Raw genomic sequence first — 27,488 nt, 5'->3', positions numbered from 1 at the left:
GTTATGATAGCCTGAGCTAAAACAATGGCCGAGAAATTCAAAACTTGCATATGTTGATCTTATATTCAGAGGCCTTGCTAAGCTTTCTGATTAATTTTAATTGTCTCTCAGTAGATTCTTTTGAGTTTTCTGCATGCATCACATTGTCTACCAATAATGACGGTTGGATTCCTTCCTTTCTAATCCCCCATCCTTTTATTTATTGTTCTTGCCTTACTGTACTACCTGGGACCTTGCGTACACTGTGAAATAGCAGGGCTAATAGTGAATAGTCTTATCTCATAGCAGTCTCAGATGAATAGTGCTCAACATTTCATCCTTAAGTACAGATTCCTTCCTAGCTCTAGTTTTTCTAGAACTTTTTCGTTTATGAAGTTGGATGTTGAATTTGATCAAATTTTTGATTTTTTTCAGCATCTACCGAGATGATCCTATCATTTATCCTTTATTAGTCTGGTGAAAGGCGTAAGATTAGCCTAATGTGTTATTCTTTTCATAGATTGTGCACACACATTGCAATTAATCTGTCTGTCTACCTATAGGGTATCCTTTTAAGACGGTGGCATCTGTGTCTCCACATGCAATTAGTCTGTCTTTTTCCTTTCTGTTATATTCCTGTCAGGTACATGTGTAAGGCAACTCATATAACAAATTGAGAAGTGGGAGAGGTTTTTCTTTTTCCTCTTCTCTGGCAGAATTTGTTCCACCAGTCATAAGATTCTTATTGAGAATCTTATTCAGATTCTTGTTTCTTTCTTACTTGTATGGTAGAATTCACCAGTAAAGCTATCTGGGCCTGACATTTTCTTTGTGAGAAGGGTTTTAATTCAGGTTTGAGTTCTTTAATAGTTACTATCATCAAACTATTCATATTTTTCACTTAGTGTCAGTTTGGGTAAACTGTATTTTTTTCTAGAAAAATAAATTTAATCCCAATTTTCAAACTTACCGGTCTAAGATTATTCATTATATGCTCTTCTCCTTTTTAATGACTGCAATATCCACAAAGATGTTTAGCATGTTACCTTTTAGCTTTCATTTTTCTCTAATAAATGCATATGAGTCATAATTAAAAGTACATCACCCTCTGAACACACCTTTAGTTGCATCCACAAGCTTTAGCCTTCTTCATTCAGTTCAAAATTGTTTCCAATTTCTACTTGATTTCTCCTTCTTTAGAATCCCTTTTGTATGAGTCTGCTGGTGGTGAATCCTCTCAGCTTCTGTCAGGAAATATGTTTGTTTCATCTTCATTCTATAAGAATATATGAACTGGGTATGGAATCTAGGTTGGCAGCTATGTTTTTCAGCTCTTTAGAGATGTCATTCCATGGTCCTTCGATTTTTCTGTTGTTGTCTTTGGTCTAATTATTACTCCATTGAAAGTAAGTTATTTTTTTTTTTCTTTTTACTATTAAATCTAACAAATTACTCTTTGGATCTGATTTTCTGCAGTTTTACATGATGTGCCTAGGTGCGTATTCTATACCCCCCACTCTGGGTTTGGTGTGGTCTCGAATAGTTGGATTGATGACTTTTGCCAGTTTTGAAAAATTCGCAGCCATTATCTCTTTAAGTATATCTTCCACTAGAACCCTATTTTGGAACTGTACATAAGTATCTATTAGACTTTCCCAGAATGTTCTGTATCTTCTGACCTCTCATACTTTTTCCCACTCTCCTTTCATCTCTTCATGGTTCATTCTGAATATTTTCACGTGGCTCATCTTTAAGTTCACTGATTCTTTTTTGGCCTGTAAAAAAGATGCTGCTAACTTCATTCATCGGGCTACTGTATTTTTCAGTTATAGAATTTCTATTTGGTTCTTTTTCACATCATCTCTGTACTTTTAATAGATTCCAGCTTTCTGCTGAATTGTTTTTTCAACCCGGTCCTTTCTATCCCAAAAGAAAGTAAACACAGTTATTTTAACGGCTGTGCCTGGGGATTCTAACCTTGTTTATATTGACTTGTCTCCTCATGCTACTGTGCAGAGTGTGTGTCTGCGTGTGTACGTATACACACTCGTATTGGGCATTCTATTTGAAAAAAAAATTATTTACAGAAATAATTTAAGATCTTGAATGGATTTGTTTTCTTCCAGAGGTTATTTTTATCTTTGCTTCTTCCAGGAACCCCATGGGACTAGCAATTTAAAATCACCTTACTTCAATTTCTGGGACTGAGACTTTCTCAACTGCCCAGATGTTTTGAAATTGGGCTGCAGTTGATACCAAGGCTGGTTTACATCTGGCTCACTCTTTCTCCAAGGGTATCACTTTCCCAGATCTTCACATTCCCATCCAGGTATGGGAGATTTAGAGAGGGCCCTGCCATTGGCACCCCAGCTTTTATTGCTTTAGCTCCATCTGCCTCTCTAAGACTCATCAATGCCTTCAGGGGACAGGCAACCCTTCACCCTGGGCTCCTCTCTCTGCATTTCTGTCCTTTCTTGGATCTTGACCCTGTACTCTTGTGATACCTTTTTACCTTTAACAGATGTTTTCTTATACTCTTGTGTAATTTTTCTAGTTGAACACAGTGGGTAGGTTGATTCAGATTATTTGGTCTGTTAGAAGCAGAAGCCACACTTCTTTTTTGGTGGTCTCAAAACAGCCTGCCCTACAGGTTTTGTTCTTTAATTACTGTTTGAACTAATTTCTCATAACTCAAACATCTCCATCGTTTATTAATTATCTTTAAAATAGAAATCAGAGGGAACATAATGCATCTACACGGTGGCATAGCTGATGGGACCTCGCAGTCTCCATGGCCCACCATTCATTATAAATTGGAGGTAGCAGAAGATATTACAGTGTCTTCTGGATCCTCAGAGAAGTATTAAATCCAGAAGGAGCACAATTTAGAGCTGCTTTTGACAGTGTATCCTGAATTGATTGGTTGCATGCCCACATGATAATTGGATTGATGCCCCTGGAGTGTCAAAATAATGGAGCACTTACTATATAAGAGGTGGCTGAGGGACAGGTTAGGCATAGGCTGGAGTGGACTGCATAGCTACTGCATAGCTAGTAGTAAATGATGAGTCAAAGATCATTCAGGTGAATTTTCATAGCCTTTCTTCCTATTAACTGCCCACGACCTCTAGGAGGGTCTTTTCCCCCCACCTTCCTTTCTGGCAGAGACAAAGACAAAATGAGAAGAGTGGAAGAGTGGAGAGAAGCAAGTAGAAAAAGAAGAGTCTTGGCAGTGGGTAGACATTTCTAGGAGGTTTTTCCCATATGAGAGTATGCGGGTTGATATGTGATAAACTATCCATTTCTGGAGATGAGATGAGAATGAAGATGATGGTGATGATAGGCTTTATCATCATTTTGCAAGATGCAAGGAAAGCTTGAAACTTTCTAAAAAATTAATTCATATTTTTTGGCTGCGTCGGGTCTTAGTTGTGGCACGCGGGACCTTTCATTGCCGTGCACGGGCTTCTCTCTAGTTGTGGCGCACGGGCTCCGGAGTGTGTAGGCTCTGTAGCTGCGGCTCACGGGCTTAGCTGCCCTGAGGCATGTGGGATCTTAGCTCCCTGACCAGGGATCAAACCGGCGTCCCCTGCATTGCAAGATGGATTCTTAACCACCGGACCACCAGGGGAGTCCCAAGCTTGAAACTTTTAAAATTTACTTTTGGGATTTGGACTACACTTTTCCGAAAAGGAGACTCCGTGCTGATGGATCATGTATTTCCAAGGTTCAGAAGAGTTAAAATTGCCTACAGGACACCAGTCATTTCTACCACCAGTCGAATTAAATCTCAACAGAACAGTTCTGTAGATTCTTTCAACCATTACTGGCCTGGGAAATCTTTTGCCTGAACTGTTAGGGACATTTTAGAGAAAGCTGGATCTTGGTAAAGCGTTTTAAAAATAATGAAACAGAACTAAAAACCCATTTTGGAGCCATGGGGTGGACTTATCTAAAAGAATGTTTATAAAGGGAGGTTTTTAAAGTACAACTAAATGGTTCTTCTTTTGGGTTATGATAAAATAACTCATTTAATGGGACATTAGATTTGATTATTTCTAAAGTCTCTATGATTCTATGGTTTATCATTCCCAATTTAGGCCATAGGGGCTTGATTTATATTTAGCTGATCCAAATAACTGAGTTTTTAATTCCTTGCTACTGAAATTTGGTTCTGTAAACGTAGTCTACACAGAAGGAGGGAAGAGGCAGCATAATCCAGTAGAAACATGGGCAGGAGAGGAAGAAAAAGCAAACTAAAATATCTTTGTCTAAGATGATGGATCCTTTATCTAAAGAGCGTAAGAACATACTAAAGTATCAGTATCCTTAAACAAGGGCAAGGGATCGTCTCTTACACTTCCGTGCTAAAGAAAATCTTTTCTTGTATCAATCTGGAGACGGGCTGAAGGAGTGCTGGCCAACACTTTCCTTGGTATTGAAGACACCCCGACGTGGGGATTACCTAGGGGTTTAGGACTGAATTGGCCAAGGAGCTGAAGTTAACTCTTCCTCTTCCCTGAGGAAACATGAATACTATGATCTGCTCCTTGGGTCTTTCTCACTGGAGGCTGCTGAGTTGAGAGGAGACCCTCTTGGAGAAGGCTGAGATTTTTTCTAAGCCGTTGGGGTGGATTTCAAAAGGTACAATTCAGTGACCAGAACGTGTGCTAAATAAGTAAACCTGTCCTTTCTCGTTCACTTTGACTATCCATGATTATGATATGTGTGGTCCAGTGGCTGAAATTATGGTGATTTTTTCAAAAATTCTAGTGTCAAAATTTTGCCTTGACAGTACATCTGTAGCTACTAATAATTCTGTTTTGGGCTGACTCAGTTGCTTTGAAATTGCACGGCTGTGTTATAAGTAAATGAGAGGCAACCAATTATCTATACAGTAATGGCAGGCACAGAGGAGAGTCTGATGAATTACAAATGAACTCTGCTGACACAGCAGGGTGTGGAGACCTGCTCTGCTCTGACTTTCTATCAGTCAGGGGTGATGCTTGCGTATTTTACAAACAACACACCCCACCCAATTACAACATGGGGTGGGAGTGGGGACAGGAGGTGATAATAAACAAGGGTGTGCAGTGGCAGCAAACCCATGTACTAAGTACCTAGAGAAAAATACTATGTTCCAGGAAGGATGCAAGGTTAGATAAGAAATGCAGATCCACCGTCATCTAATATGATTTATAACATACACTAAAAGAGCCATCACAAAACCCCTACCCAGGAACTCAGCCCAATAGGGGGAGGCAACGCATAAATTCACCTAAGCAGAAGGCAAATGCTGAATTCCTGGAACCAAACGAAGGATGGCTTCAAGAGGCAGAGGAAACGGTTTCTAGTTTGGGAATGTTTATCTCTGGTCCTCTGGCAGTCTTGTCCATACTGAGGATTAATCTGGGTTTATGCATAAAGAAGCTATAGAACAAGGCTGATTACTTACTGAGGGGTTGCTAGGTACTTCCCTACCAAGCATTCAGCAGAGAGCAGCTCTTTGCCTATTACAGTCCCGTTTCCTAGATAGGGCATCTCTGGGCATGAGATGCAGTACGCTGGTTGTTAAGGTAGACGAATGGCAAACAGATCCAATCGGCCCAGAGACTGAGCGTGCCTGTGGGTGCAGGGCTTCCTGCCTGGAGTCCTTCATCTAGGTACCAGTTAGCGGCCTAGCATCCCCAGGGAAGCTCGCTCTGGCCTCCTGCGTGCTTCTCCCTGTGCCGGGGGAGAGACACGGGGAGAACTAGCTTAGGGGCTGGAGCAGGTCTGGAGTCAGCTTGGTCAGGTTTTGGATTCTGACCTCTACTGCTGTTTTCCAAAGATGGGTATCGTTGGCCTGTTTAAGATCATTCTAGCTGATCTACACTGAATCCCTCTGTAGGTAATTCTCTTTTCATCCTTTTGAATAGGGCAAATGGAGAGCCTTGGTTTGGTGCCAACCTCTCTGAGGATGACCAGCAACCTCAGTCCTGATAGCAACAGGCAAGCAACTATGCAGAGCTGGAACTCATCCGCACTGTTTTTCTTCCATGGTTTTTTTTTTATGCTTAACTTCTAATAATAAGTAATACTTGTTTCTCATTGTTTACAATGTTTCTCATTGTTTACAATTGTTTACAAAGTTTACAACATTCTCAAAGTTTAAGATAACCTGAAATTTTAAAGGTGAATCTCACAAAGATGAGAAAAATCATGACAAAATGGGAATAAATGAAATTTGTGCAACACACTGCCCACGCTCAAGGCCATGTGACGGAGGCACGTGGTCGAGTGGTGGAGAAAAGAGGGCAGGAGTCGGCAGGTCTGGAAGTCAGCTGGTGCAAGCTCAGCCCCCTGCAGCCTGGCTGTCTGCTGCTGGGGAGGCAGGTGCTGGAGGGTGATGAACAGGACGGCGAGGAAGCCCAGTAGGGGAGGCACATCCTCGCCGAAGGGCCGGCGAGGCCAGTAGAGCGGGTGAAGAGGCTGAAGAGACGATTTGGAAGGTACAGAGGGGGCTGGGATAGGGTGGCGGTGCTGGCTGGACACACGGGCTCTTCCAAGCAAAAGGTGGGTGGTGAGAGACGAAGGGAAAGGCTTTCGGGGTGGAACTAGGTTCAGGTCTGAGCTCTACCACTTACTCGCTGTTTACCTTAGAGTAACGCTTAAATCACTGAGCGAGTCTCAGTTTTGTCATCACCTGCAAGATGGGAAAATAAGAGAACCCAGGTCTTGTAAATTCTTGGGGCTGAGCCCCGTTGTATCTGGCTGTGTGTGTGCTGTGAGGCGTGCAGCTGTGCACAGTGAACGACATCAGAGCCTTTGAACTGGCTCTGCCCGACACTGACTGGACCTGCTGCTGAGGGTGTACTCAGGAGAGCTTGGAGAGGCCAAGTTTATCTGAATTTCAGATAAATACTGAATACCGTTTTAAGTCTAGGGACGTCCATATCTTTGCATGACGGCCCTATTTGTTAACCAACTGCAGAAAGTTCCACGAACCCCTTAACATTGTGTAGACATTCGGTGGATAGGTGCACGTTGAAAAGGGAGGAGAGTGGGTATCAAAGATCCAGGTGGACCAACTCCATGATCAGGTTTCCTAGATGAATGTTTCCTTTCCCCTTTGTCTCTAAAGAGAACTATATACAGTCCCTGTCTCACACTACAGCTGGTGAGGATGCTCTTGGTGAAATCTTAGGGCCCACGTTTAAGTCCCTCACCGCCACGTTGCTAGCTGTGTGCTCACTGGCCGCATTATCCCTCCTGTTCTCATTCGCCACGTCTGACTGCTGGGAGAACTGAAGGGGATTTGTTTCGTCTGTAGCAAAAGACCCTTAAAGAGAGAGGTTAATGTTAGTTCATTGAGAAATGCACAGGCTCTCTGGCAACAGTCTGTGTGACGAGTTACGGTGGATATCTTCCTGGCAAGACTTATGAGGCAAGTTGAATCACCTGGCAGACAGGCGAGTTAGGCCTCAAGGCAAGACAGAAGCAAAAGCTGACAAAGCAGAGTGTACAGGAAACTCAGGTAAGAAGTTTACATGCTCTAAACCGTCTAGAAAACACTTGTAAGATAGAACCCTACAATTCAGCAGGCCTCAGGAACAGCCTGGAGCTTTCCTGCCTCTCCCTGAAAGTGCCCATTACATAAGAAACCCAAAAAGAAAAAAATGCAGCCTAGAAAGTTGAGTCTGAAGAATGGTGACCCCGTTTGAACAGGACATCCCAAAATGACACACCGGCTTTCAGAAGAGGAATAGAACAGGGTTTGCGTTCATGCCCATAGGCCTATGTTCTTAGGTAAACTAGCTAGATCCTAAGGGGAGGTGGAGGAGAGAAGGGGAGAGGTGAGAAGGTGAACAGCGGTGGAAAAGCTTAAAAATAAAATATCAAAGACAGCTTCTGCTACCACCACGCTATATCCCTTCAGGCAACTGGGTGCAGAGCTGACAAGCCAGTGACATGGGAGAATGAAATAAGCTTTCTAGAATGCAAGGGCCTGAGCACACAGCATACGTGAACAGTAATGGAGGGAGAGGTAGCTGACACGGGGTCTTTAAAGAGGAGGTGGGGAGAGAAAGACCAAGAAATGCACATGTATTTTAAACTCACCAAAATAGACTTACATTTCCAAATGAAAACATAATACTACAACCACTGTGTTTTCTAGCTCAAAGTCATAACTACCAAGTGGTTGATACAATTTGACATAATTCAACTGCTACCAGTATTTGTTCACTAATTGCATTTTTCATTTGTATCTGATCTACTTCAGCTGCTTATAACATAAACACATTCACACAAGACCAGATGAAGCAGACGATTTTAGAAAAGAAAAACAATTTAGAGAGGAGGCTCTTTATCTGGGGTCCATAATTCCTAAGGAGGTTTATTAACAGGGGTGCCAGATAAAATACAGGACCCAGATAAATTTGAATTTCAGAAAATGAATCATTTTTTTTACTCAAGGTAGGCCCCAAGATTTCATGGGCACACTATTTATTAAGACATTTCAGAAGATGCGTGAGTCCCTTGACATTGTGTAAAAATGTGGAAAGGAGATTGGCTATAGCTTTCTATCAGAGTCTTAAATCTGTGATCTCCCAATAGTAAAACATCATTAACGGAAAGAGAGAATTCTCTTTGCCTGGCCTGAGCTTCCCGGCAGCCAAAGCCAAGGGGCCAGTTTACCGAATAGCAGCCAGGAGAGGAGGCCCAAGCGAAAGGAGAGCCTGCCTGGGTGTGGCGGAGCTGTTTCAGGGCTCCCTGCAGCCTGACAGGAGTCTGAGAGTTGAGCCTGAGGGCAGTGGGACCCCCTGGAAGGGTTTTGATGTTTTAAAGGATCGGGTTTGCCTTCCTTACAAACTACCTCCAGCTGCTGTGTGGAGATTGGCTTGCAGAGGGGCAGGAATGGAGAGGACAGAGGGGACAAGGGCCTGGGGTGGGCTGGAAGGAAGGGTTGCTTGCCTGTTGCTATCAGGACTGAGGTTGCTGGTCATCCTTAGAGAGGTTGGCGCCAAACCAAGGCTCTCCATTTGCCCTTCTACAGACCGGAGCGGTATGTAGAAGGTGATGGGGAGTCAGGAAGAGAGACCCAGAGGTTGGACCAAGTGCTCAAGGGTCAGGGTCCTCTCCACTCGGGCTTTAATGTTTGTGCAACCACCACTGTAGAAAGTGGGAGCGGCTGCTTTTCTGCATCCTCATTATTTCTTTTCGGTACACGGGCCTCTCACTGTTGTGGCCTCTCCCGTTGCGGAGCACAGGCTCCAGACGCGCAAGCTCAGTGGCCACGGCCCACAGGCCCAGCTGCTCCGCGGCATGTGGGATCCTCCCGACCGGGGCACGAACTCGCGTCCCCTGCATCGGCAGGCGGACTCTCAACCACTGCGCCACCAAGGGAAGCCCAATCCTCATTATTTCTTGAGTGAGGCTCTTGAGGGGGTTGGGGTTCTGAGTGATGATGAAGTAAACGTACAGTCTTTACCTGCGTCACTGAAAGTAACCACGCAGCGCCGCGGCTTCTGCTGCCATCTCCTCTTCCGATCTCCACAAGGCTGGGGAGTCCTCCTTCTCGTTGTCATGTTTCTGGAGCTTTGGAGAAGAAAACTAGGCTCATTTTAATAGGCCCTTGGGATCTCCGTGAAAAAGTCTTGGGGGAGCGGCCGAACAGCATTCGCAAATCAGAGGCCGGGGGCGCGTGTCTTTGTTTTCATTGTAGTAGTTGCCAGAATTTGAAAATGGGGAGGTTTTGGGTACAAATCCACATTTCCAGCCTTTGTAATACAATAACTAGATTAGGCTGCTACATGTGGTCCCTTCACCGCCTTGTAATTATCTGCTGAGGTTGGGAGTGGGCGTCACAGACGGGGGACGTTCTGCATTTACCGAAACCCTCACCACTCTCAAACACTGCGCTTGGCCGGCATCATCCATTCGTTTTACTTCCCAGACGCTGAAGGCATTACGTTTGCCACCTACCCACAATCGTTCCCCAAGCTGGCCTGGGGTTTACGTCCTCTTCTCTTTGGCTTAGCCTCTGTTATATGAGCTCTGAGCAGTTTTGCTCAGCGAGCCAAAACAGCCCGGGCTAATTTATGAGAATAATGAATAGAAGGGCCATGAGTACTGAGTAAGAAATAAAAGAGTACGTGCATTAAAAGAGGCTTCAAGCAGGCAAACGGTAAAAAACAAAGAAAAACGAAATAAAAAATTAAATGAGGAAGCCTCAAAAAATAACAGTTGGTCTTAGACAAAGGAACCCTTTTAAGATCCTCTTCAGACACCCATATTTATTTAAAAAACATTTTGTATATGTCTCAGATTTACGTATTGACTGAATAAAATTTCAATTCTATCAGAGAGAGAGAGAGAGGGTGTTGTCAGAACTCTCTTCTTTAGAAGAGGTCAGTTTTTCACCTTAGTCTCCTATTGCAATTTAGTTTTATTAACTAAACTTGTTATTCCTGTGCGTGGCTCTACACACTGTAAAATGCTGAGGGTATAAATTCTTACAGGAGGCACAATGTACTATTTCGTGTTAAGTCATTTAGGGAGATTGAGGCAAACTGATAGCACCAATGATAACTAGTATTCATGACGTAAAGGGAGGTTTCTTCTTCACGTTATTATTTCCTTGTGCATCATTTCGTTCAATCCTTACAACAGTCCATACACAAGGCAGGCACTGCTTCACTCCTCACCAAGGAAGAAACTGAGTTCTGAGGACGTTCATTCACCTATTGGAGCTCACCCAGCAAGGAGCAGTACTGCCAGGGGTGTCCCCGGCAAATTTTGCCTTTTAGTCTATCCTGGAGGAAGTGCAGTGCCACCAAAGAGTGAACAGCTCCACAGATCCTGCTGCAGCTCACCGGGTACCATCACCCAAAAGCCAGATCCTTTGACAAAGGAGCCCGCTGACTCAGGAAAAAAAGCCTCACGACTAAAATAGTGGAGTTTGCTATTTCGGGCCCAACTCATTCTCACTCTAACCCAGAGACACCCCCCGCCCCCCACCCTGGCAGCTTGCAGCCGATGGAGGAATGTCCCCATTATTTCAGAGAAAACTTTGATACAGAAGGCAAAACAGTGAGGGAACAAAGATAGCTTGGCCCTCCAGCTGAGCACTATTTCTACCCGGCGTAAGTTTGAGCCTAAATGAGTTTCATTAGCATATAACCAGGACACAAACATGTCATGGATCTTCCGCTCAGAATCTGGCTGCCAGCACGCTGGTTTTACGTTTTGCCACATAGATTTAATTCTCCTTAGTGGAAGAAAACCACATTAAAAAGTCATTTCCCTCCTTGCAGAAGCAGATATGACGCAATGGCTACAGGCGAGGCAAACGGGATTGCGATTTTTCTACTCAGGAACTGATTTTCATTTTGATACTAGCTTTAGGTCTGTTATAAATCCATCTTGTAACAATTCAACAGGATGACAAGGAACCATGCGAAGCCCAGGCAATATGGCCTTCCCACTTCTGGTGTTGAAATCCAGCATTAAGTGGTCTCATCACACAGATCGTACCAGATGAACGCAAATAATTTAGGGCCTGCAAATGTTAATGCCTCTTCGGTTATTAAGCTCCCGTCTGCTATTGTCATATGCCTTACAGATGGCAACGTTGTGCCAATGCTTATAAGTTGTCTATGGAAAACAGGAAATAAGTAAAACAAAAACTAATTGTATTTGCGAAGCTCTGTCGTATATGGTTTTTAAAACTTAGGGGTTTCCCTCCTAAAAGCCCCAGATGGAAGCGTGTAGCTCTCCTTAGAACGGCCGTGCTCAACCGCGGCTGCCCACTGCAATCACATAGAGAACTTTAAAAACTACAGATGCCTGGCTCCGCCCCAGGGATTCTGACTTAATTGGTCTGGGGGGCAGCCTGGGTGTGGGGATTCTTTTCAAACTTCTCAGGTACTTGAGAAGCAGTGCATTTGAGAGAAGATTGTGTGTATAGACAGAGGCCATGCACGTAACAGAAATAATACCTTTGCCTTTAAACCCGTTGCCTACGACTCAGTCGACGGTATGGAGGCTTTCCTTTGCAAACCCTGCTCTGGAACTGTAAAAAGGGAGTAGTAAGAGGTGTGATTAGTGATGTGTAAGAGGTGCTGAGGGTTTGCTGCTGCTGCTACCATGACTATTATTATTGTCATTATTATTATATGCTGGATATACGGTCCCCTGACAGTGACCAGTGACCAACCCACAGAGGTTGTTTCCCGGGGTAAAAGTGCCTTTACCATCCTCATGGTTTCCCAGGGACCTTTATCTTTTGGACCTTAACTACCGTGTGAAAGGATTAACAGCCGTGATCAGAATTCAAACCAAACCAAACTAACCTAATGAGACATTCAAGTCTGAGGAGGAAATTTAGCTCCTTCAGCCCTAAAATACCAGCAATAATTCCTCCCTCTCAGAGTTGTTGTAAGAAGTGGCTGAAGTATTACTGGAGGCTCCCGACAGGTAAAGGTTTAAGGTCCTTAAAGTAAAAAGCATGTGGTGAAGGTCAAATGCAGTCAGAATTACCCTGGGAGCACAGCTGCCAGATTTAGCAAATAAAAATACAGGGCACTCAGTTAATTTGTTTTACTATATCTCATGCAGTATTGGGGACATACTTATACCAAAAAATATTCATTTATCTGAAATTCAAATGTAGCTGGACATCCTGTATCTTATCTGGCAACTCAGTCTTGCAGACCCCTCGGGAAGGGACCATAGGAAGTGTTTGGTTTTATTTCGCTTGTTCCCAAAACCACTTAGCTGTGAATCCTGGAGAAGATGGAGGAGACTGTCCGAAGGAAGGTCAAATTCAAGGCTAGCATTTTATGCCTTCTGGGGCTTATTATTATTTTTGCATGAAATGCAGAGGAACTCATTAGCGCTGTTTAAAATCCACAGCTCATCTGTTCTGAGATGCACAGGTTTTCCCATTGTAACGTCTCTGAAATCAAAGCATGTCCTACAATCAACGGTGTGTCATAATTTAATTGGCAGTGTTTGTTTTTCTTTCCTAGTAGTACATAAAATAACAGTAGTTCTTTCCACTAGGGTGTCTGGGATTCACTGCTGTATAGTTCTCCATCTCTTTCCTCCCTGCTGTGAGGCCACAGAAGTTAAATCATGAATATGCTCAGCACCAAGGCTGATGTAACGTCTATTCCTTCCCTTCTCCTTATGCAACAGCAAGAGTTGAAACTCTTTTCAGAAGCATGGTTCTTTGAGGAAGGCTCATGCCAAAGTTACAAAGTTTGCAGAAAGTCAAACCAAAGTCTTTATTCACATTCCACAGAGGGAAGTCTGTGATGGCTCCTCGAAGTGAATTCTATTTCTATACAGCTTTGAAAAGAGATTAAAAAAAAAAAAAAACCTGTATCTGCAGTCTTCCTGCTTTATCTGCCTGAAATGATTTGGGGGGAAGGTAGTGTTAACAGGATTTCTGATTGAAGTACTGATACGTGTCGATTTTGACACTGTGCTACTTCCTGTGCATTGAGTGTGTTCTCACGAGGCATGTGGGGCAATGATTAATTCCCTGATGTAATGATCAAACCGCCTTGACTATTGACATTTTTATAGCTCTGTAATGGAATACAGTAGGAGGAATGATTCACAATAATTTAAACGTTTTTTTCAGAATTTAGAACTAACCGGTAGTAAAATGCCAAATTATCTTCCAAGAGCAGAAAAACAATTTAAAGCCACTTCTCAAAAAAGACGGTGGCTGAATATAAACTTGGGTGGTGGTCTAAAATCCATCAATATCTTTCATTGTTTAGTTTTGTAAAACAATATGAAGAACGGAGAGTTTAAACCATTTCCTACAGGTTGATGGTTCTGCTCAGACAGGTGTTTATATATAAAAAGTATTACAAGGAAAATAATTTCAATGGGAAGTATATCCTTAATTTTTTTAGATCTGACCCTCTGTTACTGCTTTGAATTTAGCCAACAAGTCTTTGTTGAGCACGTGATATACTCCAGGCACCGTTCTAGCTCTTATGAAAGCTATAAAGATGAATAAGACAAAAACCTTTGCCTTCTGGGGTCTCACCACCCAACAGGGCAGACAGATTCATACACACATCATTTAGTCCAAGTCAGTATGGTATAAATACTGGACTAGAAGTTCTATCATAGTTCTCTCAGGATATCGGGGAGACAATAATTCTTACTGGGGTAGGGTCTGCGGTTGACTTTAAAAAATCAGGATTTGCACTGGCTTCAAAGATGGTGATGGGATTTTAAGGACAGCGTTGTTCTGGGCAATGGGAACAGCTTCAGCAAACACATGAGGTATCTATCTGCCAGCTCTCCTGTAACCTGTGCCCATCATCAGCTTCACCCTCCTCTGGCACGACTCTTTCTTTCATGACGAACGCTGCCCTGGCATCCTAGCCATGCCTGCCCAGCTATCAGAGTTGTTGAGAGAGCTGAAACTTAGTTGCCGTTTTGAGAAGCTTTAACATTCCATTGCTTAAAGAAGGGACCCACACCCCAGTGGCCCAAAAGATGGCCTCCAGTTCTACAGTTCAAAACTGCAGAAAGTTTTGAACCCTATTGAGAAAGATATTCCCCTCCCAAATCACCTTTCAGTCGTCTGAGTAATCAAAAAGAAAGTCTCCGTCGGTAGGAGCTTGTCCTGAACGTGGTACCAGTGTGACCTCTAACAGAATGAGAGGTGCCATCCAGACTCTAGCTAGAATATAAGACCATTTTATTTAGATCTTATTTATTTGAGGCTTATCTCTCATTTATGATGTCATCTCAAGTTTCCTTTTAAAGTACATCTAAGTTAAAAATAAGAGTCAATTTAGAAAATACGTTAAGTAAAAATGTGGGAAACATGGCATTCACCTTGGGAGATGGTCCAGAGGTGGGAATTGGAGCGGAGATGGGGGATGTGACGACTGCAAACGTGAAGCCTGGGCCTTTCAGAACATGCGACAGCCACGTGGGCATGGTTGTTTTTATTGAGTTGAACAGTAGAAGGCTCCAGAATTTTTTTTTTTTTATGACAGACGCTTAGAAGTCAAAATAATTTCATATGATAAGAGCTCTGAAGAGAATCAGAGCAGAGTGATGTGCAGGGATGGTGGAACTTTGGGGGAGGGGGTGTCTGGAGCAAGGCCTCATGAAGAGGTGCCATTTCAGCTACGACATGTACAATGATTAGAGGTCCATGAAGCAAAGGGCTAGGAGGACAGCAAGCGGACAGCAACCTGGAGGGAAAAGGAAGCTTGGCATTTGAGTAACTGGCTGCAAGAGTAAGTGCGGAAGATAGCGGGTCCCTTACAGCTGGTGGGCATGGCTAGGAGGTTTGGATTTTATCTGTGGTGCAGTGGGAAGATATTACAGGGTTAGAAGCAAGGAAGTAAAAGGACTGAATAACTTTTCATAAAGAATAGCCCGGCTGGAGGAGATGGAAACAACCTAAATGTCCATCATCGGATGAATGGATAAAGAAGATGTGGCACGTATATACAATGGAATATTACTCAGCCATAAAGAGAAACGAAATTGAGCTATTTGTAGTGAGGTGGATGGACCTAGAGTCTGTCATACAAAGTAAGTCAGAAAGAGAAAGACAAATACCGTATGCTAACACATATATATGGAACCTAAGAAAAAAAAAAAGGTCATGAAGAACCTAGGGGTAAGACGGGAATAAAGACACAGACCTACTAGAGAGTGGACTTGAGGATATGGGGAGGGGGAAGGGTAAGCTGGGACAAAGCGAGAGAGTGGCATGGACATATATACACTACCAAACGTAAAATAGATAGCTAGTGGGAAGCAGCCGCATAGCACAGGGAGATCAGCTCGGTGCTTTGTGACCGCCTAGAGGGGTGGGATAGGGAGGGTGGGAGGGAGGGAGACGCAAGAGGGAGGAGATATGGGAACATATGTATATGTATAACTGATTCACTTTGTTATAAAGCAGAAACTAACACACCATTGTAAAGCAATTATACTCCAATAAAGACGTAAAAAAAGAATAGCCCGGCTGGGGAATGAGAGGGAGACAAGCTAGTGTAGCAGCAGAGAAGAAGTGGTGGGAGCTGGGAGGCTCACGAGGATGGGGTGGAGCGGGGCTCAGGTGCCCACAGTCAGGGTGGTGGTGGGTCCGTGCAGTTAGTGAGAAGGCTCGGCCCCTCCCTGTACATGGACCTCTGCCTCTGATGCTTCCTTCCAGGCACTCTGTAAAGCACACACTGATCCTGGTCCCCTGCTCAAGGCTGCTCTGAACCAATGTGAAAAATCACTCCGTTTCTGCTCAATACGTGCAGAACACTTCCCGAAGTCCCTAAGAACCCTTTTTGGACCATTTAGATTGGCACTGAGTTATATCTCATGATCTTGATGCTGTTTCACTTTCTCTGTCTCTCTCATACACATACAGCCAGCATCCTTTGAGCACATATTTTGTCCCCAAACACCGAATGTCCTTTCTCTAAGTACTGGTTATTGAGCAGATTATCACCACTTTGGGCTTTCTTGGTGTCCTAATGAATCACCTCTTGTTTTCACTTGAGGCAAAAAAAAACAAACAAACAGAAAAACACGACTTGTGTCGTCAACCTCTTGCTACCACTTCTGCTTCTTTAGAACCCTGAGATTCTTCAAATATTTCTTTGGGCAAAAATATGTTCATTTCCTCCATTCTTTCTCTCCATGGGAGGGATCCTGTGAGCTGAAACTCTGGACTAACCGCTAGATTACTGCAACCGAATTCCCTGCAGTTCCCTCTGTTCACTGTTGAGTTTCCATAGTCCAGTTCTTTGCCCTCTATGGAGAGAAATTCTGGTAATTGATGGAGCATTCGTCATTTGATTAGCTGCCAAAGCTTTGACTTGAGCCAAACTTGCCTGAGTAGAAGCAAAAGTCTTTTAGTGCTGCCAAAATGCTGAAATCGACTATTAATTAATGACGTCTCACTTTCAAGGAGTATAGAGTGTTGATGTTTAAGAATTTGTAACCCCCCAAAGTATTTGCCAAACCACTATACTATAACAGAACCCAACTGCTGCTCCAATTATCCATTAAAGTATCACATTGTCAAGCCGATTGCCGAAGCGGCCAGTGAGACTGCCAGCATCACAATTTGGATGAGATACTACTCAACCGACGACTAAACGGTGAGTGGTCTTCAGAGCATCCCATACACCCTGATAACCCGTACAAGCCCAGGTGAACAATTCTGGTTTGCTGGGGTGCACACCAGCCATCAGAAAATCGCTTTAATTGGTGGGACATTAAAGTTTGCTGTTTTCCATCAGAAGCTTGTTAGGAGCAGTTCAGCAAAAAGCTACTGTGGCTTCTGGCCCTGTGCAGAGTTGATTTTAATTAAAACATCAAAGGGGTCGCTTCCGGTCAGGGGAGCGAGCCATGAAGCTAACCTGAGATGTGCATCTGATGAAGGGAGGCCCACCTGGATCTGCCGTGCTGCAGGCCACAGTCTAGAACCTCCTGACAACGTGACATCGGGCAGCTGAGGAACAGGACTCGGCACCGGGGCTGTGAGGGAGCACTGAGGGTTGATACAGGAGTCGCCGCATTGGAGAATCATCGGCATAGGCAGAGTGAAGGGCAAACTCGGCTTATTCTTAGGACAGCCCACTGCTAAAATTTTCCTCACAGCTTATTACAGTGAGCTTCATGTTTAATCCTGCCTAATAGTGGGGCTTAGCATTTCAGCTGACAGTCCCATTTACAGCGGTAACCTGGCTGCGACGGTTCGGTAGAGAAATCAATTGCGCTCACCCAGGAGTTCTTTGCTCTTCCAATTATTAAAAAAAAAAAAAAATCCAAAAAAAAAAAAAAAGCACTCAAGGGCTTCCCTGGTGGCGCAGTGGTTGAGAATCTGCCTGCCAATGAAGGGGATATGGGTTTGAGCCCTGGTCTGGGAAGATCCCGGAAGATCCCACATGCCGCGGAGCAACTGGGCCTGTGAGCCACAACTACTGAGCCTGCGCGTCTGGAGCCTGTGCTCCGCAACAAGAGAGGCAGCGACAGTGAGGCCCGCGCACCATGATGGAAGAGTGGCCCCCGCTTGCCACAACTAGAGAAAGCCCTCGCACAGAAACGAAGACCCAACACAGCCAAAAATAAATAATAATAAAAAAAAAAAAGCACTCAACAATAGCTGATTTGGTAACAAGCCTCCTGTCTAGTTCCCATGGTTTATGGTAGAAATCACCAAATCACAGTAACATCCATCTTTGTATCCTCACTGCTTGCTGTGTCTGACACCCAGGAGTAGGTTTTCAAGAAACATTTGTCAGAATAGGTCTCTAAGTTAGAGCCTCCCTCCCAACCTACTGGCTGTGCAAGTTCATCATCCCCATTTTCCAGAGGAATCAATCATCCAAGTCTCTTAGGAATGTAAGTCAGGAGAACATCACATGGCTAATTAGGAACAATCATTGGTTCGGATTAGAAATACAGTTTACTGGCTTCTAGTTCACTCAGGGATCCACTCCGTAAATTTTCCTTTGGTTAACATTTTTGAGAACATGGGTACTAAAGCAGTCCAGAAAAGAAAACCAAAGTTGCAAATAGAGATCAGCCTCTGAGCTGGGGTGCCTCCTTTGTGGGTGGGGGGCGGGGGAGGGGGGCAGTTGTCTCCCAGGGCAGTTTTCAGTTAGTAATTGCTGGTCACTGACGCCTCGCCCCAGGCTCCACCCTATCTGAGTTTTCCTGGTTTTTCCGTGGGTAGGAAATTAATTAGTGAAGTCACAGGGACTAGAGATTTCTACCAGTTTGATTCCCTCCGGCCTCCTGTTTCTAAAAACATGCTCACCAAGAAATGAGATGAAGCGCCCTTGGAAGGGGAGGTTTGTGATGAAGCAAACTTCAGAGGAGGAAGCATTTATTCAAAAAGCAATTTCCTCAGCCAGTCGTGCTCTGTAAGCCTTTCTTCCCTCCATGTTTAGGACACTGGTGTCTGAACAGGAGTGTTCGCCTCCTTTCCCCCTAGAGTGATGTCAACCTGTGGTACTCAGAATGAGGAAAGGGAAAAGGCAAAGGGCCAATTTCAGGTTTTGTTTGAATCTCCTGAACTTTTTATTTTCTATTTGCTCCTGCTACATTATGGCTTCTTTTTTATCAAAGGCGCCTTACAGAAACTTTAGAAGCGTGGTCCAGGCGAGACAGCTTATCCCCGAAGAGGGTGCTAAGACAGTACACCACCAAAAATTCACTGCCATAGACATGGCCTCAGAATCCTGCTTTAACACAATGCTCCAGGCAGCTACAAAATAAAACCCTCAAAATAAAACCAAAAAGGCCTCAAAATAAAACCCATTTGGAGAAGCTGAACTAGGTTAGGGGGTTGCAAATATGGGTCTCCCAAACACTGGAAACTCGTTTGTCTGCAGAACTCATTCGATTAATCAACAAATAGTAAGGTGTCTTCCATGTGCTGGCACAGTGCATTGCACCATGCAGGCTGGGCAAGGCTGAGTGTGTTCAGGAGGCTTACATTCGAGGAGAGAAGGCAGGCAATTAGCAAGGAATCCAACCTATTACAACCGTGAGAGAGAAAAGTAAAGAGAACTATCAGTACATTAGATGGTATGATCAGGGAAGACTGCTCTGAGGAGGTGACAGTTAAAGCTGAGAGCGATCAGCAAGTGCAGACACCCAGAGAAACACGGAGGTATCTGAACGCTCTCTGAACTGGCCGAGGGCCAGGGACTGAAGCCGAGTGAGGAAGCACCCAAAGAAAGGGCAAAGGAAGCAGGTGCTTCTCCCTCCCTGTAGGACCAGCGGCGCAAGTGCTGGAAGAGAAGAGGGATTGGATGATTCACTGGTCGCATCACCTTCGTTCAGCACCCATTTTTTCTAGGCTCAGAAGAATAGCAATCGGGTGAAGACACAGGGAGTCCGGATGTGGCGAGGTGAAGGAGGGGAGGCCAGTCTGGCCTTTGAGCATGGGCAGTGCCGCTCCCTGGCTTGAGTTTTGCTCGCTGGGGCTCTCCCTCACCTTAACATCGGGTCTTGCCAACGGGAAGCGTTCCACAGGAAAGCGGACGAGCAGCAAGTTATTTGCCCAAGTGGTGACCACCGTGGAGCAGCGAGGATGCTGGCTGACCTCGGAAACTTCTCTCCGAATGTCCAGCCTATGTTTGGCAGAGCTGAAAGAGCTCCCCTAGCGCCAGCCAGCCAGGTGCCTGGCACCGGGGCCACGTGCGGGCAGATGAGAAATGACTAACAGAAAACCTATATTCCAGGGGTGCCCACCACTCCGCTGGATCGGCCATGCTTCCTTCTGTATACAAGACGACTCGTTCTGCCTCTGGTTACAAAACTGCACCCTCTGAAGCTGCTGTGCACCCCTTGGAAGTAACCTACCCTCCGTGACTTACAAACCCATTCATTCCTGATGGAGCGGTTCCAATGCCCTTCCAAGAACCTGGCCGGTGTACACCGCACAAACAAATTAGGAGCCAGCCTTTCCCAAACGCCTCTCTCTATTTCACTTAAAAGCCTTCTTTGGGTTTCCCCTGGTGGCACGGTGGTTGAGAATCTGCCTGCCAATGCAGGGGACACGGGTTCGAGCCCTGGTCTGGGAAGATCCCACATGCCGCAGAGCAACTAGGCCCGTGAGCCACAACTACTGAGCCTGCTACGCATCTGGAGCCTGTGCCCCGCAACGAGAGAGGCCGCAACAGTGAAAGGCCCGCGCATCGCGATGAAGCGTGGCCCCCGCTTGCCGCAGCTAGAGAAAGCCCTCGCACAGAAACGAAGACCCAACACAGCCAAAAATAAAAAAATAAATAAATTTTTAAAAAGCAGTTTCTTTTAAAAAAAAAAAAAAAAAAAAAAACATTCTTTAATGAAGACATAAAGCCTTGGATGTGGCTGGAACGCTAAGCTTACCCGGCATGACAACAGATCTTTGTCACAGAGGATTTCAAATGCCTTTAAAAACAAAAGAACAAAAAAAACCCCAGAATACTCAAAAGAAACTGAGACTTCCTTGTTCATCGGCTCAGTTGTTCATTTTATATACCCTATAAGTGACCATAACTCAGAAATCAGCACAGACAAGGAGATATAAGGCAACTGCAAACACACACACAGCTTCGCCTGCGTGAAAAATGAAAATGCAATACCGGCTCATGACTTTTTTGGAGCATCAGGCTAGAAGAAACATACCCTCACCTTTTTCAGCTTCCTGCTGTGCATCTCTCAATTATTTATTACTGAGATGATCAAAAGGCACTATACACACACACAGACACACACACACACACACACACAAATACAAAAATCCCAGGGTTGGCTCACATATATATATGGCTTGATTTTCAAATATTAGTAGCTTTGATATTCCCATTAAAGCTGAAAATATTATTATTGGGAGTTATAACTTCAGATATGAAAACCCCATAAAAATCTTTTGAGAGTCCTCATCTTTTAATTAATCTCACCTCAGTGCAGCTCAAGGGTTTAAAGGAATTTGTTTGGTTGGTTTTAAAAGATAAAAGATCAGAATGCTTTAAAATAGCTTTTTGTAATTTCACGTATCTATTTAAAGGTCCAGAAATGAATATTCGAAAACAGCTTGGGTCTAGAGTCAGGATTTAAAACACATATTTAAAGTTCCCTGGTCCAAACATCATGTAACATCCGTATCCCTTCTGCCATATTGCTGCTAAGGGGCGCACTCGTGGCCCTGCCTTGAATGTTCCAGGGGTGAATGTCCTACTGCTCCTCAGACAGTCCGACCCTGGTTGACAAGCTGTGCTAGGAGACCATCCTTCCTCACCCTGAGTCTAAATCTCCCTTCCCCCAACTTCTACACGTAAGTCCTACCTTCAGCTCTTAGCGTCACACCACACAAGACCAAGTTAATGTAAAGATATTACTTTTGAGTACTGATGAATTTGAGCTATACCTAAATTTGGCAATACGGCGGGCTAGAGAGGACATAAACCCTCAGGAGTGCTCTGGCATTGCCTGTGAGAGAATATATCGAAACAACCTCTTTGGGAAACAGTTTGGCATTATCTCCCAAAGCTGACATTCACAGTACCCTAAAACCCAGCAATACTACACCCAGGTATGTACCCTAGAGAAGTTCTTGCCCACATACCTGAGAATCTTCAAAGTAGCTCTGATTAAAACAGCAAAAGCCTGGACATGGCCACTTATTCAGAAAGTAGATGAATAAAATGTGATATATTCATATGATGGAATGTTACACAGTGATCGAAATAATTGTCTGATTGATAGAGACAATTAGCCCATATGGACTAATCTCAATAACATACTATTAAGGAAAAAAAATTCCCAAAAGATATTATGCAGCATGATACTTTTGTATAAAGTTGAAAAGTGTATATTTTTGAGTTGTTTTTTAGGAATGCATAGAGATGCCTAAAACTAGGTAAAAAGGAGTAAAGGAATGGGGACTATGGGATTCAGGGTGATGGACAACTCAGTATGGGGGAGGGTGGGGAAGAGATGGGGTGTAGTCTTATCACATGGTCAGATATAGGATGTGGTACATGCATACAATGGAATATCAGCCATAGAATAGAACAGAATAACGCCATGTGCAGCAACATGGGTGGACCTAGAGATTGTCATACTGAGTGAAGTACGTCAGAGAAAGACAAATATCATATGATACCGCTTAAATGTGGAATCTAAAGAAAGGGTACAAATGAACTTATCTACAAAACAGAAATAGAGTCACAGATGTAGAAAACAAACTTACGGTCACCAGAGGGTAAGGGGGGTGAGAGGGGTAAACTGGGAGATTGGGATTGACAGATACACACTACTATATATAAAAAAGATAGATAACCAATAAGGACCTACTGTATAGCACGGGGAACTCTACTCAATACTCCATAATGACCGATATGGGAAAAGGATCTAAAAAAGAGCGGATATATGTGTAACTGATTCCCTTTGCTGTACAGCAGAAACTAACACAACATGGTAAATCAACTATACTCCAATAAAATTTTTTAAAAAAGGAAAAAGAATCGTAGCTTTTGTTTTCAGTGATGCATGTGAAGATACGCATTAGCCATTAAAACATAACTACTTAAAGAACTATATGAAAGCAGGCCGTGAGTGAAAGCAAAGATGGCCATCCTCAGGCAACACTTAGAATTACACCACAGGATGACTGTAATTTCCCTCACTATGGAAATCCAGCTTCCATTCTGAGACCCTCCATAAGAATTACAACGTGGTAGCACTTGCCATGTAAAAGCACCGAAGTTATTAATTGGATTCCAGATGACTAAACCTGATGTATCCCTTCACTGAATCCCGCCCCCCCACCCCAGGATCTATTTTGGATATAACACTCCGCACAGGATGCTGTTCTTAATGAAAACTGCCTTAAGAACTTTATGTCAGCGAGACAGTCATCCAGACACTCTCCCCTCCGTAGATTCTCGCTCTCATGTCCTATCTCCGAAGCAAAAGTAATACTTGCCTGGATTTTAATAAACATGTCTGCAGTAGTAATACAAATTTCACATGCTTTCTGCATTTCATAATCTCTCTTAGCGCTTTTCTTTATGCTGACTGCCACGCCAAGACTGTATTTTAAGGGCTTTGTAGCAGCTCCGTCTCCATTTCTGGTGCCCACCTTAGGGGGCAACAAACAGTATGCTGCGCTGTTTAGGTAGCAAGCACAGACATGATGTTGGAAAAGCCATTTAATATCCAAGCTCCTTTATTCCTCTCCCTCTTTAATGTTTGACTTTGACTCCAGCTCACTGACCTTAGACTGAAGCATAGTATCCAAGTTATCAGTCCAAGATCTGCGAGTGTTCCTAATTGGTTACTCAGATGGTGTCTACCAGATGCCAAAATTAAAAATTTTTTAAATCAAGCAAACTAATGTTTTGGCACCCGAGAGGCAAAACAACCTGCTGAGGGACTAGTTCTTTCACTTCGCACATGGTTACTCGAGCCTCGGGTGGAGAGGCAACTCAATCTACTTATAAAAGGAGTCAGATTCTTCAGCCAAAAGGCAGCTGAATCAGGAGGAACAAACACGGCTCTATGGAAAAGGTAGCCCTGTCCATGTCCGAAGGACATTTTTCAGACGAGGAAATTAAGGCGCAGAGATGTGATCTTACAGCTCATGGGTTGTGGGACATCAGGGCCCGCGCCCTCAACCTGCATTCCCTCTCTCATAAAGCAGTGCTGAACATTTGCTAAGCAATAGGGATTAGGTTGAAGTATCTCCATCAAAGCACTCTTGTGAATGGAATCTCCTTGGATCAACCTTGGGGTAGCTAGAGGCACAGTGTCGTCGTCCCCATTTTACAGAGAAGGAAACAAAGGTCGAGAGAGATTAAGTGAATTGCTCGAGTCTTCTGCAGTCTTGGACTGAAAGCCTCAGCGTGTTTCTCTACTAAAAACGACCTTCGATTAATAAATAACAGGGTGGCCTGCCTCTAGTTTCTGAATTGGAACACCACAACTGAAGAAGCATGTATTGGGGGATCTCTTAGTAAAAAACAGAAATTAAATTATAGGCGATGGGTCAGGGCACTTTCAGCTCAGTCTTTTAACCCTTGCCATCTGTGCTCGGCCCTGAGTTACTGGTCCTCGACCCGGCTTTCTTGGAATGATAGGCCCTCATTTACCATTTCACCCTCATCTCTCAACCCTGCACGCTGTTTCCATCCTATTTGAGTAGGAGTGGTTCTTTAAACAACCTGACGCCTCTTTCACCACCAGCCCTTTGCACATACTAGTCTCTCTGCATGGAATACATTTCTTCTCCTGTTCCACCAAGGCTAGACTAGGTGGTCCTTCAATAAGGTTCTATTTCAGGACATTTATTGTGTTGTAAGTATCTTCCCCACTAAATTATAGGCAAAGCCACTTCTATGAGCAATATTCAGTCTTTCCTTAACCTTCAAAACACTAATGCCACATGGTTCAAGCTAATACCTTAGCAATGACCTGACCAAACCAGAGCTAGGCACGTAGTAGTTCACTAAATACCTCTGGCCCAAATAAGCCAACTACAACAGATATTTAGAAGGACGACACAGTTACAACCATCCCCAGTCCTCAAAAAAAGGTTTGATGATGTTCTCTAAACCAAACATTATACTACTAATGCAGGGACGGAGACGTACACTGTAAAAGAGGATACAGAACAAAATTAGATTGCTTTGTAGCCCTCATCGATCTGAAATTTATCTGTTTTTACGTAATCACATTTCCATGGTATATAAACTTATGAAGAATCTGAGTAGAAAGCCAAACCTTGGGTGTCCCTAGTCTTTGCCCGTGGATCCCCAAGGGCATCTCCCCTCTTCCAAGGACAAGTGGAGAGAAAACTGCACAGGAAGCAGAAGGACAAATGAAAGATATCTTTGTGCCCACTGAGAGGTCGGCATTCCACCCTTATTTGTGATCCATAATTCGTGACAATTGCATTTTTTCAGAGTCTGGAAAAAAAAAAAAACAAGGCAGCTGACCTCAGTTGTCCCACAGCTCGTCATCCTCTGAAGGAGACGCTTGAGAGAAAATGGAAACGGCAGGGTGGTGCCCAGGCTGTGGTGTGGAGTATGCTTCGGGTGGTCCATGAGCACCGATGGCCAGATTCTCTTCCTGAGCTGGCCTGGTTCTGACACTCTCCCATCTTGTATTGGGTGAGGTGGGCATGAGCAGGGCACCCTGCAAAAGACTTGGCATGATGCCCGCCCATTTCTATGAAGTTCCTTCTCATTGTGGGCACTCTTCTACGAGGATTCCTAATTGTATATGTGCACACGCTGTGTCAAATGCAGTCTCCTTTGCCTCTGCTCTCAGCGTGTTACATTTTTAATCAGTATATATAATTACTTACCACAAGCTGCCAGGCCAGATTTTCTGAGCATTAGCCTAATTAACTTAAGCTTGATAATTACGTTTCAGATACCACAGCAGTACACACAGAATTTGCAGACTATACCACCAGCTTATTTGATTCCAGTAACATGTCTTCTCAGAAGGTGGGTTAGTTTTGATTTTTTTTTTTTTTTAAATAGCCATCTGATAATTACTTAGGCTTCAAAGTTTTCCCTTAAAAATAAATTCAGTCTGCTATTTAAGACAGCTTCTCAAATCATTGACACAGACTGGACTGAAATAATAGATTTCTGTGTATTTGTACACACAAAAATCTTTTTTTTTTTTTTTTACTAATATAAGCTCAAGCTGAGGAAATATTAAAATATAAAGAATTCTGAGGGTCGAATAACAGAACTTTCCATGTTTCGACTGGTCTATGCTTTGCCTTTTCCATTTACACTTGTCTTGATGAAAAATAAGGGGGAAAAAAAAAAAGCAAAAGAAACAGAAAAACTCCAAGACTTACAGGCAAGAAAGGTCAGCTTCTGGTTGAATGAGGGCATGATAAACTCGCATAAGGATAGTAACCAACTTACAGAGGGTTTGCTATGTGCCAGGCACTGTGTTAAGCCCATTTTGTGGATCGTCTCATCTAATCAACCTAACAGCCCTGTGTCGTAGGTATATGTTATGGGTTGAACTGCATCCCTCCAAAAGATATGTTGAATCCCAAACCCCCAGGACCTCAGAATGCAAGCTTGTTTGGAAATAGGGTCTTTACAGAGATAGTCAGTTTCAAAGAAGGTCATTACAGTGGGCCCTGATCCAAAAAGACTGATATCCTTTTACAAAGGGGAAATGTGGACACAGAGAAGCCATGTACACAGGGAGGATGCCACGTGAAGATGAAGGTAGAGATCAGGTTGATGGATCAACAGGCTAAGGAATGCCAGAGACCACCAGCAGACCACCACGAGCTAGGAGAGAGGCCTCAGAGGGAACCAAACCTGCTGACATTGTGATCTCAGACTTCTAGCCTCCGGAACTGTAAGACAACAAAATTCTGTTGTTTGAGCCACAGAGTGTGTGGTACTTTGTTACAGAAGCCCCTAGCACATGAATACAATATGCATACTCATCTTCATCGTGCAGGGGCCGAGGCTCGGAAGAGCTGTGTGATGTGTTCAAGGCCACACAGCTGTCACAGGCAAGGATGGAGTCCACAGCCAGGCTTCTCCGACTCCCAAGCTCATGCCCTTGGCCTCACCCACTGCCCTGCCACACTGCCTCGACCTAGGAGGGTGGAGAGAATCCATGCAACAAATCCCAGAAATGGCTGGCATGCTGTGATCGTTTCAATGCTTCTAAATTAAGAGTAAGACTGAGGTAGTGAATGAGATACCATCTCACACCGGTCAGAATGGCCATCATCAAAAAATCTAGAAACAATAAATGCTGGAGAGGGTGTGGAGAAAAGGGAACACTCTTGCACTGTTGGTGGGAATGTGAATTGGTACGGCCACTATGGAGAACAGTATGGAGGTTCCTTAAAAAACTACAAATAGAATTACTATACGACCCCGCAGTCCCACTATTGGGCATATACCCTGAGAAAACCAGAATTCAAAAAGAGTCACGTACCACAATGTTCATTGCAGCTCTATTTACAATAGCCAGGACAT

At 43.9% G+C, this 27,488-nt stretch overlaps 1 protein-coding gene across 6 annotated transcripts in view; it reads right to left on the bottom strand.

Moving 5' to 3' along the window:
- Positions 1 to 27,488, bottom strand: part of FHIT (fragile histidine triad diadenosine triphosphatase) — a 1,483,533-nt gene that overhangs the window by 14,627 nt on the left and 1,441,418 nt on the right. For 5 of the 6 annotated variants that reach the window (XM_032649510.1, XM_032649509.1, XM_032649512.1 and 2 more), the window contains one exon: positions 9,452 to 9,573. In XM_032649510.1, the coding sequence (XP_032505401.1) occupies positions 9,457 to 9,573 (117 nt within the window). In that variant the 3' untranslated portion in view covers positions 9,452 to 9,456. The remainder of the gene's footprint in view (positions 1 to 9,451; positions 9,574 to 27,488) is intronic. The other variant, XM_032649508.1, reaches the window with a different exon arrangement.

The sequence above is a fragment of the Phocoena sinus genome, chromosome 11 (genome assembly GCF_008692025.1).
Source record: "Phocoena sinus isolate mPhoSin1 chromosome 11, mPhoSin1.pri, whole genome shotgun sequence".
Taxonomy (NCBI): domain Eukaryota; kingdom Metazoa; phylum Chordata; class Mammalia; order Artiodactyla; family Phocoenidae; genus Phocoena; species Phocoena sinus.
This window is presented reverse-complemented; position numbering and strand designations above follow the sequence as displayed.